Below are 15,914 nucleotides of genomic sequence, written 5' to 3'. Positions count from 1 at the left end.
GTTGTCAATCTCCTTGTCGATCTTGGCATCTGAGGAGATGATGCACCCCAGGTAGCTGAACTGCTGGACTGTCTTCAGTACTGATTCACCCACAGTGATGCAGGGAGGGTGATAATCTTCCTGGGGTGCAGGCTGGTGAAGAACTTCTGTCTTCTACAGACTAACTTCTAGGCCGAATAGCTTGGCAGCCTCTGCAAAGCAGGACATCATATGCTGCAGAGCTGATACCGAGTGGGAGACGAGTGCAGCATCATCAGCAAATAGTAGCTCTCGGATGAATTTTTCCATTGTCTTGGAGTGAGCCTTTAGTCGCCTCAGGTTGAACAGGCTGCCATCAGTGCGATAGCGGATGTAGACACCATCATCATCATCTAGATCTACTGCGGCTCTTTGAAGCATCATGCTAAAGAAGATCGTAAAGAGAGTTGGCTCGAGAACGCAGCCTTGCTTTACACCTGTGCCTATTGGGAAGGGCTCCGAGAGGTCGTCGCAGTGTCTGACTTGGCCTCGCTGGTCTTCATGTAGCTGGATGATCATGCTGAGGAACCTTGGGGGACATCCTAAACGTTCCAAGATTTGCCACAGGCCTTTCCTGCTAACGGTATCGAAAGCTTTGGTAAGGTCGACAAAATTCACATATAGACCCTTGTTCTGTTCCCTTCATTTCTCTTGGAGCTGCCTGAGAACAAATACCATGTCGGTGGTGCTCCTGTTAGCTCTGAAGCCGCACTGGCTCTCTGGGAGGAGTTCTTCTGCAATGGTGGGCACCAGTCTGTTCAGGAGTATTCTGGCAAGGATTTTGCCTGCGATGGAGAGCAGGGTTATCCCCCGGTAGTTGGAGCAGTCTGACTTTTCTCCTTTGTTCTTGTGTAGAGTGATGATGATTGCATCGCAAAAGTCCTGTGGTAGTTTGCCTTGTTCCCAGCAGGTGACAAGTACTTTGTGAAGTGTGCTATGTAGTACTGTGCCCCCATGCTTCCAGATCTCTGGTGGGATTCCATCAACTCCCACTGCCTTGCCACTTTTCAGTTGCTTGATGGCTTTAACAGTCTCTTCTAGGGTGGGGATCTCATCCAACTCTGTTTTCACTGGTTGAAGTGGGGTGAGGTGGATTGCTGAATCTTGAACTACGCGGTTGGCACTGAAGAGAACCTGAAAATACTCCGACCACCGGTTCAGTATGGATGCCTTGTCTGTGAGGAGCACTTGGCCGTCTGCACTACGCAAGGGACTCTGAGCCTGATATGATGGGCCATATACTGCCTTCAGGGCTTCGTAGAACCCTCTTAAATCACCAGTGTCTGCACACAGCTGGGTTCTCTCTACAAGCTTGGTCCACCACTTGTTCTGAATGTCTCGAAGCTTGCGCTGGAGGTTGCTACATGCAGCACGAAAGATTGCTTTTTTCCCGGGACAGGAGGGCTGAGCAAGATGTGCTTGGTAGGCAGATCTCTTTTTCGCTAGTAATTCTTGGATCTCTTGATTGTTCTCATCAAACCAGTCCTTGTTTTTCCTTGTGGAGAACCCGAGGACTTCTTCAGAGATCAACAGGATGGTAGTTTTTAGGTGTTCCCAGAGTGCTTCTGGAGAAGGGTCTGTGGGGCAACTGGGGTCCTCAATTCTTGACTGGAGTTTTGCCTGGAAGGCAGCTTTAACTTCGGCTGACTGAAGGCTGCCAACCTGAAACTTCCTCCAAGGGATACCTCCTCTCCTGGGTGTGGGTTTAAAGTGAAGACGGAGATTGCAGCGTACAAGACGATGATCTGTATGACATTCCGCACTGGGCATTACTCCGGTGTGTAAGACATCTCGAAGGTCTCTCTGGCGCACCAGGATGTAGTCGATAAGGTGCCAGTGCTTGGACCGTGGGTGCATCCAGGTTGTCTTCAGGCTGTTCTTCTGCTGAAAGATAGTGTTGGTGATGGTGAGCTGGTGCTCCGTGCAGAATTCTAGCAGGAGGCGCCTGTTATCATTGCAGTTGCCAATGCCGTGTTTGCCAAGTACTCCTTTCCAGGCTTCTGAGTCTTTACCTACTCTGGCATTGAAGTCGCCAAGGATGATCACCTTGTCCTCTGTAGGGGTCTTCCGTACGAGGTTGCGTAGATCAGCATAGAACTTGTTCTTTTCTGCAGAATCTGCTTGAAGGGTTGGGGCATACACACTGAAGAGTGTTGCATGCTGCTTGTTTTGAAGTGGGAGGCGCATGGACATGATGCGATCTGAGTGACCTATTGGCAGGTTTTTGAGTTTGGAGGCAATGGAGTTCCTGACCATGAAGCCAACGCCAGAAAGGCGGCTCTCAGCCTTTGAGTTACCCGACCAGTAGAGGGTATAGCCAGGACCATGTTCTTGAAGACTACCTTCCTCAGGGAAATGGACCTCACTGAGAGCTGCTATGTCAATATTCAACCTGAGAAGTTCGTGGGCAACTAGAGCAGAGCGTCGTTCAGGGCGACCACTGTCTACTGTGTCAAGCATGGTTCTGATGTTCCAACACGCAAGCTTAAGTCTTTCCACACTTTGTGAGGCAGGTGCATGCCTTTTCTTTGTTGTTATTTTTTGACTGCAAGTAAGGATGCCCGTTGACCGCGGCTAGCCAACTGGGGTGGGGGAGACGAGCTTTGTTTAGGCCACCTTTTCTAGGCCCCTCTCCGTGTGGAGCAAACAGTGCTGTCCCTAGATAAGGCTGCTTGGTCATTCAGGGTGCTGCTGAAAGATGCTTTCGTCTCCGGGTCAGCATCAGGCGACCAATACCCTGAACCGCCTACATGCAGGATCGGGACTGCGGCTTCCAGTGGCATCTTCCACCTGCCGTTTTGCCCCTTGCCCATCGCTGCAGGACTTGGTGTGTTGTGGGTTGTGGATGTGGATATGCCCTTCAGGCCTGCGCAGAGGAATTTTTAGGTGAAGCACAGTGTGCGTGGTACTGGCTCCACCCTTTCACCTTGGGGTCATCTGCCATGGCCCAGTAAGCCGGGACGCCGGCAGTGAGTCCTCCAGGTGGTAGGTTTTACATTAACGAGTTCTATCTGCCCGGGTTTGATGTTAGAGTTTTCCTTCTCTTGGCTGGTGAGGTTGGTGAGCCCAGCCTGCCCATCCGGTTATACCGCCGGACATTCGGTCGCACCATGACGTGGCAAACTCTGTGAGAAACGGGGGGGGGGGACCAGCGGGAAGGTGTTGCCATGGATGCAGTAATGCAGGAGAGGCCATTGCAGTGACCATCTGCCAGGCATAGCCGGACAGTGACCACGCGGCGTTCACTACACCGGGAAGGAGAGGCTATGTATTGCGCATACACTTTCCCTGGGGGGGGGCAGGATACCCAAGAGGGAGCCCACCCCTCCCCCCCCCCTGCCCAGACCAGTCTACTTTAAATCTGGCTATATAGTTAAATAAGCAATTTATGGCTAGTTGGTACTTGTTCTTACCTTTAAGGCTTTAAATGGTTGGGAGGGTATTTGAAAGGATACCTTCTGCTCTTTGTGCCACCCCCTGAGGAAGGTGACAACCAAGGGAAGAGGTTTTTTCAGTGGTAATATCTTGCCTTTGACTACCATACTCCTAGAAGCTTGTGTGAAACATCCCTTACTGTCCTTCAGGCATTAGGCTAAAATTTTAATGATGGCTTTTAACTTGAGTGGTTTTTTAAAGCTGTTTCTTATGGTCTCCTAGGCAAAGGAGCCCCGTGGCGCAGAGTGGTAAAGCTGCAGTACTGCAGTCTGAGCTGTCTGCTCACAACCTGAGTTCGATCCTGGTGGAAGCTAGCTTCAGGTAGCTGGCTTGAGGTTGACTCAGCCTTCCATCCTTCCGAGGTTGGTAAAATGAGTACCCAGCTTGCTGGGATGAAAGTGTAGATGACTGGAGAAGGCAATGGCAGACCACCTCGTAAAAAAGTCTGCTGTGAAAACATTGAGAAAGCAACATCACCCCAGAGTCAGAAACGACTGGTGCTTGCACAGGAGATTACCTTTACCTACCTTTAGCCAAAGGATACTCTTATAGATATAATTTTAAGCTGCTGGATGTTTTACGCTGTTTTTATGCCCCTAGTTTGTTTTCATTCTGATTATTTAAATGTGTTTATGATTTTTTTGTAAGTCACCTCACACAAGTCTCTGGTGAGGTGGAATATATATTTTCTAAATAAATATTCAGTATCTGGAAAACTTAAATTCTTCCTGCATGCTGCACAAATCACAAGTAACCAGTTCTAACTGGCCATTTGCTATGACTTTTATTTATTGATTGATTTATCTATCTATTTATTTGATTTATATCCCCGCCTTCCCCACAGAGGCGGGCTCAGGGCGGCTCACAACATAAAATACCAGAACAACAAAATTAATAAATATTAAAACACATTCAATAATTTACAATAATTAAAACTATAAAACCAGAAAAAACAGTCTTAACAGTTTGGTGCTATTCTGACGGCTTTCCTCCGCAGTTCTTAAATATGACTTGTATCTAATATGGATGCATCTTAATTATTACTGCAGGGTGTTTCTTTAGCATGACTAGGTGTGGTAAAGAACTGTAAAAATCTTCTGCCACAAGCATTCCTTAAAACCTAGCACCTTGAAACAACACTTCCACACCCTATAATTCAAACATAGCTTCTTAAATACTCCATAATGCATCCAATGATTTGCTTAACGGGAAAAAGCCCTAGGCTTATAAGCAAATAAGTCAAAATCCCTTATACTCATAGGTTGCTACCACCAGAGCGTCAACACAATAAGAAATATATAACATTATGCAAAATGTAAAGATAACCAACCAGTGCAACTCTAAACGTGTTTCTTTTGAGGGAAGTGGGATCACTTATATTCTTCCTCTCCCTGAGGAAAAACATATATCCCTGCTTCCCCAAAAGTCAAACATATCTGGATTGATTGTCAATCTCCATTCAACACAGATTCTCACAAGTCTATGGCTGAGCTACAGTTTTGTAAAAGGCTTTTCTGAACTTTTCCCCCAGTTTTGAGATCACAATTTGCCATATCAGTACATGACCTTGTATTTTTTTCTGAGAGTGCATGACTTAGTCTAAAATGGTCACTTGAGAGGAGTTAGTCTCTTGCTGCTGAGACAAGAAGTTCATACATTATATTTCCCAACCATAGTGATTTACAAGAAGAGTTTGTTGTGATTCATCCCTGTCCCTACAAATGGACATTTGAAAAATGTCTCCACGTGAAGTCCACATGTGAAAATTATTATGGCCAGACAATAGCATCTTGCAACTGGACACTGGTTCTAAATGCCCTCTTTGGTCTGGGTACCATTGTCAAGTTCTTTCCCACAGATGAACACATAAGTGATTCTCTTCACAAAGTTGTGAGGACAAAACATACTATACACATACTATACACAAACATCGTTAACATTATTTATACTAGCATATGCTTTTGTAGATCAGAGCCCACTTTGCACTTTTCTTGATTACATTTTACTTCTACAGTTAAATCTCACACATCTCCCATCTCGTAGTCTTTTGACCTTGCAGTTTACAGCTTCTTGTCCTTCATCACTTTGTTCATATTTCTGGCTAGTGAGATCCTGCTTCATGCATCTAACAGGGACCATTCACAACTGGCACTTTTCAAGTGCCATAGCATTGATAATCATAGTATTTATATACTGCTGTCAGATGTTCCAGATGTTCATCCACTGGAACATCCTGAAAGCCAAGTCAGTATCCCCATTATGTACACTGAGGGATGAAGCTGACAAGAGAGGCTTGCCTAAGGTTACGTGCTTTGAAAATGCAGAGCGTGAATATGTCCAAAGAACATAAGAGAAGCCATGTTGGATCAGGCCAGTGGCCTATCCAGTCCAACACTCTGTGTCACACAGTGGCCCAAAAAATTGTGTGTGTATATATATATATATACACACACACACACACACACGCTGTGGCTAATAGCCACTGATGGACCTCTGCTCCATATTTTTATCTAACCCCCTCTTGAAACTGTCTATGCTTGTAGCTGCCACCACTGCCTGTGGCAGTGAATTCCACATGTTAATCACCCTTTGGGTGAAGAAGTACTTCCTTTTATCTGTTTTAACCCGACTGCTCAGCAATTTCATCGAATGCCCATGAGTTCTTGTATTGTGAGAAAGGGAGAAAAACACTTCTTTCTCTACTTTCTCCATCCCATGCATTATCTTGTAAACCTCTATCATGTCATTCTGCAGTCAACGTTTCTCCAAGCTAAAAAGCCCCAAGCATTTTAACCTTTCTTCATAGGGAAAGTGTTCCAACCCTTTAATCATTCTAGTTACCCTTTTCTGGACTTTTTCCAATGCTATAATATCCTTTTTGAGCAGCGGTGACCAGAATTGCACACACTATTCCAAATGAGATCGCACCATCGATTTATACAGGGGCATTATGATACCGGCTGATTTGTTTTCAATTCCCTTCCTAATAATTCCCAGCGTGGCGTTGGCCTTTTTTATTGCAATCGCACACTGTCTTGACATTTTCAGTGAGTTATCTACCATGACCCCAAGATCTCTCTCTTGGTCAGTCACTGCCAGTTCACACCCCATCAACTTGTATTTGTAGCTGGGATTTTTGGCCCCAATGTGCATTACTTTGCACTTGGCCACATTAAACCTCATCTGCCACGTTGATGCCCACTCACCCTTTGGAGTGCCTCACAATCCTCTCTGGTTCTTACCACCCTGAACAATTTAGTGCCATCTGCAAACTTGGCCACTTCACTGTAATAACTGGGCTAAAACGCAAAACGATAGTCTCCAACGTGAACATCAGCAGCTTATGCATTTTACATTGTAAATAGCTGTCCTATATGAAGATCAGCAAGACTTTAGTGCCGCCAGCAGAAGCAGCAGGGACTTAACAGCAGGTTTTGTCTCCGTGGACGGAGGGGAGGGGACATGGGATTTGCGCCTTTTCAGACCATTTAAAATCCGACATCTTGCAAACAGCTGCGCAGCCCTGCGGTTGCTAGGTCTTAAGAAATTTCCTCCAAAAGGGGCGTAGGTCGCTAAGCGCGTTCCTCAAGCTTCGAGAGAGTCGTGAAGCGACAACCGGGGCCTGAAGCCTAGCCTTGTCTGCCCCCTCTCCCCCTGTTCAACAGCAAGCTGAGTTTGTCTCTCCAGCGAGCTGGCCCAATGCTTCCTGCAGGCCCCGGCTTGGAACTTGAAGGGCGCTGTTGGCCGCCTCGGGTTAACGGGAGTGGCTCTAATCGAGCGCTGCCCCATTCGCCAGCCAATGGCAGCAACTGAGAGGAGCGGTTTTGAGAGCCGCTTAACTGACTAGTAGGTGACTGCAAGACTAGCCTACCTTCGCCACAGCAGCTGCCGCCAAGAATTTAGAGCGCTCAGACGTTTTCAGGATTTCCTACTTGTTTCCCTGGGCGCCTGAGACTGCTCTTTAGCAAGAATGCACCTTCGGTGTCTGGAAATTTCTTCTTGGATGACAGAGGCTACGGAGTTATAGCGAGGCTTCGGGAACCGCGACCGAGAGGCTTGCAGTCAGCTAAAGGCCAGGTAGCGAAGGCGCCCTCGGCGAGGGTTAAGCCTGGCAAAGTCGCTTGCTGAGATCAGCGGGGAGGAACGCTCAGGGGCAGCCTTTGTGCCGAAGAGTTGCTCTTCTTCGCTTTTGGGTTAGCGAGCTGCGCGCTGGGAGGGGCGCATGAGCGCCCTCCGAATTAGCCGCAGCCATTTCGGACTGTTCTCGCTCCCCTTCAAATGCTTGTAAACAATGAGTGGCCAGAAGGACTTGCGCCTCTGCGTGGAGTTAATCAAAGGTGAGGAAAGTGGCTCCTTGAAACGGGACCGGCTTTATTCTCGTGTTCGTGGGTTTTGAAAGAATCAAAGCCGTCTTTACGACTTTTCGTGGCACAAGTTTTTCAGCAATGCTATGACTGGGCGGGGGAAGAGGCAGGGAATCAACGAGAAGCTGCTTTTTTTCACCACTTCGTACCTGTGTTCTTTTGTTACGTGAGGCTGATGAAGATCAAAATCACTTGTTCTGTTACCTCCAGTATAGTATATGGAGAATAACAAAGAGGCTCACTTTTAAGAGAAGGCCTGACTTCTTTCATTTTTCGGAGCCCAATCTATAAACGTTGCAATGCAGCGTATTTGGAATAAACAAAAGTGATTAGACGTCGATATAGTTGTTACTCTTAGAACAATTTCTATGAATTACAGATTTCCCGGGGGGGGGAGGGGGAGGCGGTAACATTGCTGTTTACAAAAATACTGCAGCTGCAGTATCTTTAATATTATAAACGTGTTTAGGATTAAACTACGTGGGCTCGGATATAAGATTTGCTGGAAAGTAAATGAGTTTAACAACAGTTTGACTATGTCACAGTACAATGATAAACAGAGTGGCATCTTTCTAAGCTTGTTAACATCAATAGAGAGGCACGACTGCATTTAGGACCACATTGTTAGAAATATAGCCAAATAAATCTGCCAGTCAGGACTTACTGTTGTTAATGCATTTTCTAGTAGAAAGATCTCAAAAGAAAATTTCAACGCAAAACTGCTGAACTGGAATTAGTCAGAACATTTGACACTGTCCTCCAAAGGCTGAAAAGGACTTGAGATTACTCTGCCATTAAATGTTGCCAAAATCAAGCATTTTCTTATTACAGGTGCTAACTAGTTAGCAGTTCTAGGGAAATTGTAATTATTATTATTGCAGTTGGCTGTACTTTTCTTCATTACAATTTACTTTTACATAATTGCATTACCTGTTGTACTCCCTGTATTTGGTGGTGCTTTGGTCCTGCTATTTAAACACATTTTTCATAACCTTGAGGCTCAGGGATACAGGTAGATTATAAATTAAGCACAAAATTAAATAGCATAGCAAGGACCTGCTGTGCACAACTGATGAAGTGGGTGCTAGTTACTGATGTTGTGGCTAGAGATCTCTTGGGATTACAGCTGATCTCCAGGCAACACAAGTCAGTTCACCCGGAGAAAAATAGCTGCTTTGAAAGGTGAACTCTGTGGCACTCTATTGAAGTCCTATCCCTCCCCAACCTCTGCTCTTCTCAGGCTCTTCCTTCGAAGTTTCCAGGTATTACCCACCACATAGCTGGCAACCCTAGCTCTAGTCCATAAAAATTTGTGCTAGGAAAAAAAAAGTTAAGCTGCTACAAGACTGCTGTTTGTTTTTGCTGCAGCAGGCCAACATAACTATTTTTCTGGGATTGTTAGCAAAGATCCTGCTGCAGTCAAAGCACATAGGTGCTATCAGTGTTCATATTAATAATAGCTTGCTTGAGAAATGGTGTTTTTGCTTTTATGTATCAAGAGGGTCTTGAGAAATGTTTTTCCAAAGGAGCCTAGCTTTTTATCTTTCCTTTTCATCCTCCTCCCATACTTGCTTTTCATATTGCAACAAATTAGAAATGGGTTGTAAGTGTCTCTTCAAGGCCACTGGATGGGCCACCACGCAGATACTTTTAAAAGAATAATGCAGTTTTTCTTTCCTTTGTCTTTACTTTTGATAAACTGAAGCATTGCCCTGACATGGATAGGCCAGGTTAGCTTGATCTCTTCAGAACTTGGAAGCTAAGCAGGGTCAATTCTGGTATTTGGATGAGAGACCACTAGGGAATACCAGGGTCATGATCCAGAGCCAGGCAGTGGCAAACCGCCTCCAAACACCTCTTGCCTTTAGAACCCTACAGAGTCACCATAAGACAACTGCAATTTGATGGCAAAAAATAATTGTGAAGCATTATCTCTAATGGGGCAAAATACAGTTACTACATTATTCAGGCTACTCAGAGTTTTGACCTAATTTCATAATGACCTTGTGAGACAGGTTAGAGATCAAGACCTCCCAGAGAGTTTCAGAGGTGCAAAGAGTATTTGAACCCGTATTTCCACATACAAGTGGAACATTTCAGTCATCATACTGACTAAATTGGAATGTTTGCCTAACTCATTAACAAATATCTGATCTTAAAATCCTAATGAATGTCCCTGTGTTACTGCTAAAATAATCACATCAATATGCTTTCTCCAGTTATCTTCATTCTAAGTACCGCTGTGATTTCCCCCCCACAATTTCAGATCGTCTTTATTTTGCTGTTATCTGCCATAAACCAAAGAGTGGTGGTGCAAGTACACACTATTTCAGCACAGATGATGAATTTGCATATGAGAAGTAAGTAGAATGTTATTTCCTTAATCAGTAAGACAGTACAGTAACATGAATAGCAGTGTTAATGAGGAAATAATGGGTATCTTTGTAGTGGGTTAGATGATATGACACAGCTCTGATGGAAAATGTAATGCACCAAGTAAGGTGGTCTGAATGATGTTGCAAGTACAGACAGCATTATGAAGGTGTAATTTCTGTTGTGAGATTGAAAATCTCCTTGATTGCAACAATGAACAACTTTATTTTTGTTACTAAGTAGCAATAATCAGACTTGGCAGTATAATACTTACCTTAATTTGGGAAGAAATTAATAGCTCTCTTATTTTGTAAAAGCTATTAGAATAATTAACAGCTGCATATGAGTGGCACCTATAAGAGGATTTTTTAAAAAAGAGATCATGAAAGGCATGAATAAATAGAAAAATCTATAGTTCCTATAGATGCATGGTTTTCGAGGTAAAACTAGAAGGGGAAATTTTCTGGTAATTTCTGTATATTTTTACTGTGTCTCAGCATTACAAGGTGTCTGCATTCTGTGGCTTTAATTCATATAAACTGAAAGCTTGCTGAAATCTACTTAAGACAGCTGTTCAATTAAAATGAAGTCATGTACGTTCTGTAAGCAAGCCTTCCTTGATTAGTCCATCTAGTCTAGCATCCTGTTTCCAACAATGGCCTGTCAAGTACTGCTGGAGGTGCTGGAAGCAGAGCATGAAAGCAGCAACCCCCCCCCCCATTTATCCCCATCATCTGGTATTCAAAGCTTCACTGCTTCTGAGCATAGAGGCTTCATTTAATAAAGCCCATAAGCATAGTCATTGCATAATATTTCATTCTTAGTGGTTACCCATACGGTCTGTCTTAATTTTTTTTTAAAAAATCTGTCTTCTGTACTTTATTCTTCTGCTGCTACCATGGTATTGTGTTTTTCATTGTTGGTTCTGTTATGACTTTTTCAAGGTTTTATAAGCCCCTTTGTGGGGAGGGCTTATGTCAAAACACAGAATAAAAATATTCTTCTAAATAACTGTGATCCTTGTAGGAAATGTCAAAGTTTTCCTATGGTATCATTCTATTCTCAGGAAACTGCTTTCATCATTTCTTCAAACCTGCTGCCATTCTCTTTCATTCACCTTGTAAAGGTTCAGATGTACTTGTGTTAAGGACAAGGTCTTTGTTGAATTTCTTTTTGTATTCTGTGACATCAGAAGTACACCTCTGGGATTGGACTAGAACAAGGGATTCAGAGATTATCATGAAAGTCTGAAATGCAAACAAGCTAGTTAAGAGGGAACTCAGGGGCTCAGGAGAAACTGTTTAGATGGTTGCCCAAGATGTAAACGGTTGTTCACCTTAAAAAGTAACTGGCATCTTTGACTGACATGGCTGAAAAATCTTCCTTTGTGTGTTTTTACAAGGCCTTAAAAGCTGTGTTTCAGAAGGACTGGGTGGCTGCCGAATCCATCTAATCCATTAGTCCATCTAGTCTAGCATCCTGTTTCCAACAATGGCCGGTCAAGTACTGCTGGAGGTCCTGGAAGTAGAGCATGAAAGCAGCAACCCCCCCCCCCATTTATCCCCATCATTTGGTATTCAAAGTTTCACTGCTTCTGAGCATGGAGGTTTTGTTTAATAAAACCCATAAGCATAGTCATTACATAATATTTCATTCTTAGTGGTCACCCTTACAGTCTTTCTTAATCTTTTTTTTTAAATCTGTCTTCTGTACTTTATTCTTCTGCTGCTACCGTGGTATTGTGTTTTTCATTGTTGGTTCTGCTATAACTTTTCCAAGGTTTTATAAGCCCCTTTGTGGGGAGGGCTTATGTCAAAACACAGAATAAAAATATTCTTCTAAATAACTGTGATCCTTGTGGGAACTGTCGAAGTTTTCCTATGGTGTCATTCTATTCTTAGGAAACTGCTTTCATCATTTCTTAAAACCTGCTGCCATTCTCTTTCCATTTACCTTGTAAAGGTTCAGATGTACTTGTTGTGTTAAGGCCAAGGTCTTCATTGAATTTTTTTTTGTATGCTATTTCAGAAGTACACCTCTGGGATTGGACTAAAACAAGGGATTCAAAGATTATCGTGAAAGTCTGAAATGCAAACAAGCTAGTTAAGAGGGAACTCAGGGGCTCAGGAGAAACTGTTTAGATGGTTGCCCAACATGCAAACTGTTGTTCACCTTAAAAAGTAACTGGCATCTTTGACTGACATGGCTGAAAAATCTTCCTTTGTGTGTTTTTACAAGGCCTTAAAAGCTGTGTTTCAGAAGGACTGGGTCACTCCCGAGTTCTTGGATTAATACAGTGTTTTCCAAACCTATAATTGCCAAGTCACATTTTTCCTGAGAAATGCACATTCCAGTAAATTTTACTTAACAGTTTGTCAGAATAAAAATTACCAGCTTTCAGTAGAGCCACTTGCTTTGTTTCTGCATTAGTAACAGTATTTTGCACACTTTCTTGGTAGAAGCAGGCAAACTTGATGTAGAGGCTCATGTGGAGCAATGATAATTGCCTCTGCATCAGTGCTGTAATTGTGCCTAATACAAAACCAAATAAGGCAAAGCCAAAGTTATCATTCATACAGAGGTGCAGTGTGGAGTACCACAGTAGTTTTTATTTAATAATAATAATAATAATTAATAAATAATAATAATAAATTTTATTTATACCCTACCTTCCCCGCCGAGGCAGGCTCAGGGTGGCTTACAGGACATGGCAAGAGCCATATTAAAACAATAAAACAAGGTCATACAGTTCAATACAGTTAACAATTAAGTATTTAAATAATCTAAAAACAGTCTAAAAATATAATCTAATAGTGCTACTATCTCAGTTATATTAATGATGGTGTGATGTTTATTCCAAGCTCCATTTTAGAAGGCTAGCTGGAAGAGGGCGGTTTTGCAGGCCCTACGGAATTGGCCAAGATCTCGCAGGGCCCGCACCTCTTCCGGCAGCTGGTTCCACCATTGGGGTGCTTTTATAGAGAAGGCCTGTTCTCTAGTTGTTTTTAGTTTGGCCTCTTTTGGCCCAGGTACTTCCAGAAGGTTTTGTGAAATGGATCGTAGTGCTCTCTGGGGAACATATGGAGAGAGGCGGTCCCTAAGGTAGGCAGGTCCTCGGCCATATAGGGCTTTAAAGGTAATAACCAGCACCTTGTAACGAACTCGGTAAACAATTGGCAGCCAATGCAGCTCCTGCAGCCTAGGCTGCACATGTTCCCACCGAGGTAGGCCCAATAGCAGTCTGGCTGCTGCATTCTGCACTAGCTGCAGTTTCCAAGTTCGGCACAGGGGCAGCCCCATGTAGCCTCATTTTCTTTACAACACACTGCCCATTCTTTTGAAACACACTTTTATTTCTAGTTGCACAGTTAAGGAATTAGCTGGATTAGTCATTTCAATATATATTATGAATGGCAACTGTTTGTTATTGGAAAGGTTGTTATCAAGCTTTTCTAAGGCTTCCAAGTTCTGTGCCATTTCAAATTGAGTTCTTAAAGAAGTGTCTGTGAAATTTTTCATTTTGAGTTCCAAAAACAAGTCAAGATCCATAGACATTCTAATCTGATAGGTACTCCAGAGGTGTTGTGCAGTTTTTCTGTCAGTAATTACAGCATGTTTTTAACTATGAAAAAAAAGAGTTTGAAATTTTGTATGTGCTGATAGCTGTTTTAATATGATAATGTGAAAGAGGGACTTTAAAGAACCATTTCAGTGCAGATTTTACAGTTTAAGCTAACTTTTTTTTTCTCTTTATCTCTTCCCCTTCCCAAGCTTCTATGCAGACTTTGGACCACTCAATCTGGCAATGCTTTATAGATACTGTTGCAAGCTAAATAAAAAATTAAAGGTAAAAATGATTCTGCACCAAATAGGACTGTATTGGATTGTGTTCCTTTAATGGTGGAGTGAGCCCCAACCTAAACTAACATTATTATAAATGGATAATATTAAAGTATATATTATTTTGTGTATGCTTTAAAAAAAAACCCCTGTGAAATGATATTGGTTTAGGTTGACTCTTACATTGATAGTCAGCTGTGTGAGCTCTGCTTGTATTTTTCTTTTACAGAAGGTGGGAAATAATGTGATAGAACTTTTTTGATTTTATTTTAGAAAACAATTCCGAGAATTTGTTCTGTGGTTAATGTTTAAAGTATGAAGCCAGAAAGTTCAAGAGCTGTGGGGTTTAAAAGTTCTGGTGCCATGGGAACAGAAGAAACCTATTACTCTTTGTAGTGGGATCCCCTTCCCCACCCTTCCTCCCACCAAAGGAATTTTTCTGGCAACCTGCCAATGTCTGGAGAGTTTCAGGGAACAGAGGCACATTTATATAAATGGAGACGATTCTTAATTTTCCTTAAATAATGATTCTTCTAAGACTTAAATTGAAATACTGATTCTTTATCATCAGCATTCCCCATAAAGCTAAATGCTGTAAAAAAAATTGACCCCAGTTGTCTTTTCTTTTTGGAGAGTACTGCGGAACAAATACTTAATGGTAAAAAAAACCCCTCATGGTTTCTATGAAAATGAAAAAACTTCCCCGTTACTTTTAATTTCTGTTCTCAACTCGACACAAATCAACAGTTACAAATGTTAAAGCTGGTAGCTATTTATTTTTCCTTTTCTTTACTGTAAAAATTAAGAGGACTGTGTGGTAACAATCTAATTCACAACAAGAAGAGTTCACAGAAATAATAGGTTCTCATTTCAGTCATGTTTGGTATTTTAAAGCACAGCATGTGAGGTGTTGGGAACTCTATGACGTTATGACAACAACCTTTACATTGCAGAGTTTTAAGTCTTTCCATATGTTTGAAATTTAGTGCAAACCTTGCTAATATTAGTATAAAAACCTATTCAGTTAGATATTGGCTTCATTGAGTAGAAACTTAAAATTCATTTCATCTCTGAGAAGTCTGCTGAAAAGTATTTGTAGTACAGCGTTTAGTAATAGTCACAAGATTTAAAGCACGTACATGTGGTTAAGTATAAATCTGGGACTTGGCTGTGACATGACATAGTTCTTGCTTTCCAAATCTGTCTTCAGAACTATTATGTCATGCCATAATTATTTGCTAGGAGCAAGGATGCAGTGTGATTAGAAGTAAGAGGTTTATAGGGATATGTCTTAAGCAGAATAGACGTTGATTTATGTTAAAAGTCAGTCTTCTGAAGCAGAAGAGTTAGGGTTAGACTCATGAAGTTTGGAGGTGAGAAAAGAAATAGAACACTACTTAGACCACAAAGCTTATTGAAAATGCTTTCAAAATAATGAAACTGGAAAAAATTCTGTTCACATGAGCTTATTCTTTGTTTTGGGGGTATTTGTGTTTGGGGGGAGGTGTATTTGTCCCAAATACCTGTGCTTAATGCAGAATTCAAAATTATTTTGAGAAATAAGATTACTATAGATTATATTTATTTGCTTCATTTAAAATAGTTTATCCTGCTTTTTCCTGAAGTTAAAAGCTGCTCACCAAAAAGTTTTGTACTAGCCCTATTAAATGCATCCTAAAAACAAACAAAGTGGAAAAAGTGAGAAGTAGCAGCCTCAGGTCTAAATTAACAGGACATGACTATCACTGAGAACAAGTGCAAAACATTTCAACACTGTTTAGTGATTATTTAGAAAAAGCAAAAGTAAATTGCTGTATGTTGGATCCTGCCAATTGTTCTGCTGATTTAAAGTAAAGGGGGAGAACCTCCTTTGTTATCTTTAAA

At 42.3% G+C, this 15,914-nt stretch overlaps 1 protein-coding gene across 9 annotated transcripts in view; it reads left to right on the top strand.

The window, feature by feature from the left end:
• CDC14B (cell division cycle 14B) overlaps positions 1–15,914 on the top strand; it is an 84,758-nt gene that overhangs the window by 10,501 nt on the left and 58,343 nt on the right. For 8 of the 9 annotated variants that reach the window (XR_009555262.1, XM_060235465.1, XM_060235467.1 and 5 more), the window contains exons 2-3: positions 10,084–10,177; positions 13,962–14,037. Coding sequence is in view for 8 of the 9 variants with exons in the window: in XM_060235465.1 (XP_060091448.1) it covers positions 10,084–10,177; positions 13,962–14,037 (170 nt within the window). In the remaining variant the exon portion in view is untranslated. Of the gene's footprint in view, positions 1–6,958; positions 7,791–10,083; positions 10,178–13,961; positions 14,038–15,914 lie in introns of those variants that run through there. The other variant, XM_060235472.1, reaches the window with a different exon arrangement.

The sequence above is a fragment of the Heteronotia binoei genome, chromosome 4, assembly GCF_032191835.1.
Source record: "Heteronotia binoei isolate CCM8104 ecotype False Entrance Well chromosome 4, APGP_CSIRO_Hbin_v1, whole genome shotgun sequence".
In the NCBI taxonomy this organism is placed as follows: Eukaryota; Metazoa; Chordata; class Lepidosauria; order Squamata; family Gekkonidae; genus Heteronotia; species Heteronotia binoei.
Note: the sequence above shows the minus strand (reverse complement) of the source record. Positions and strands in the feature narration are given on the sequence as shown.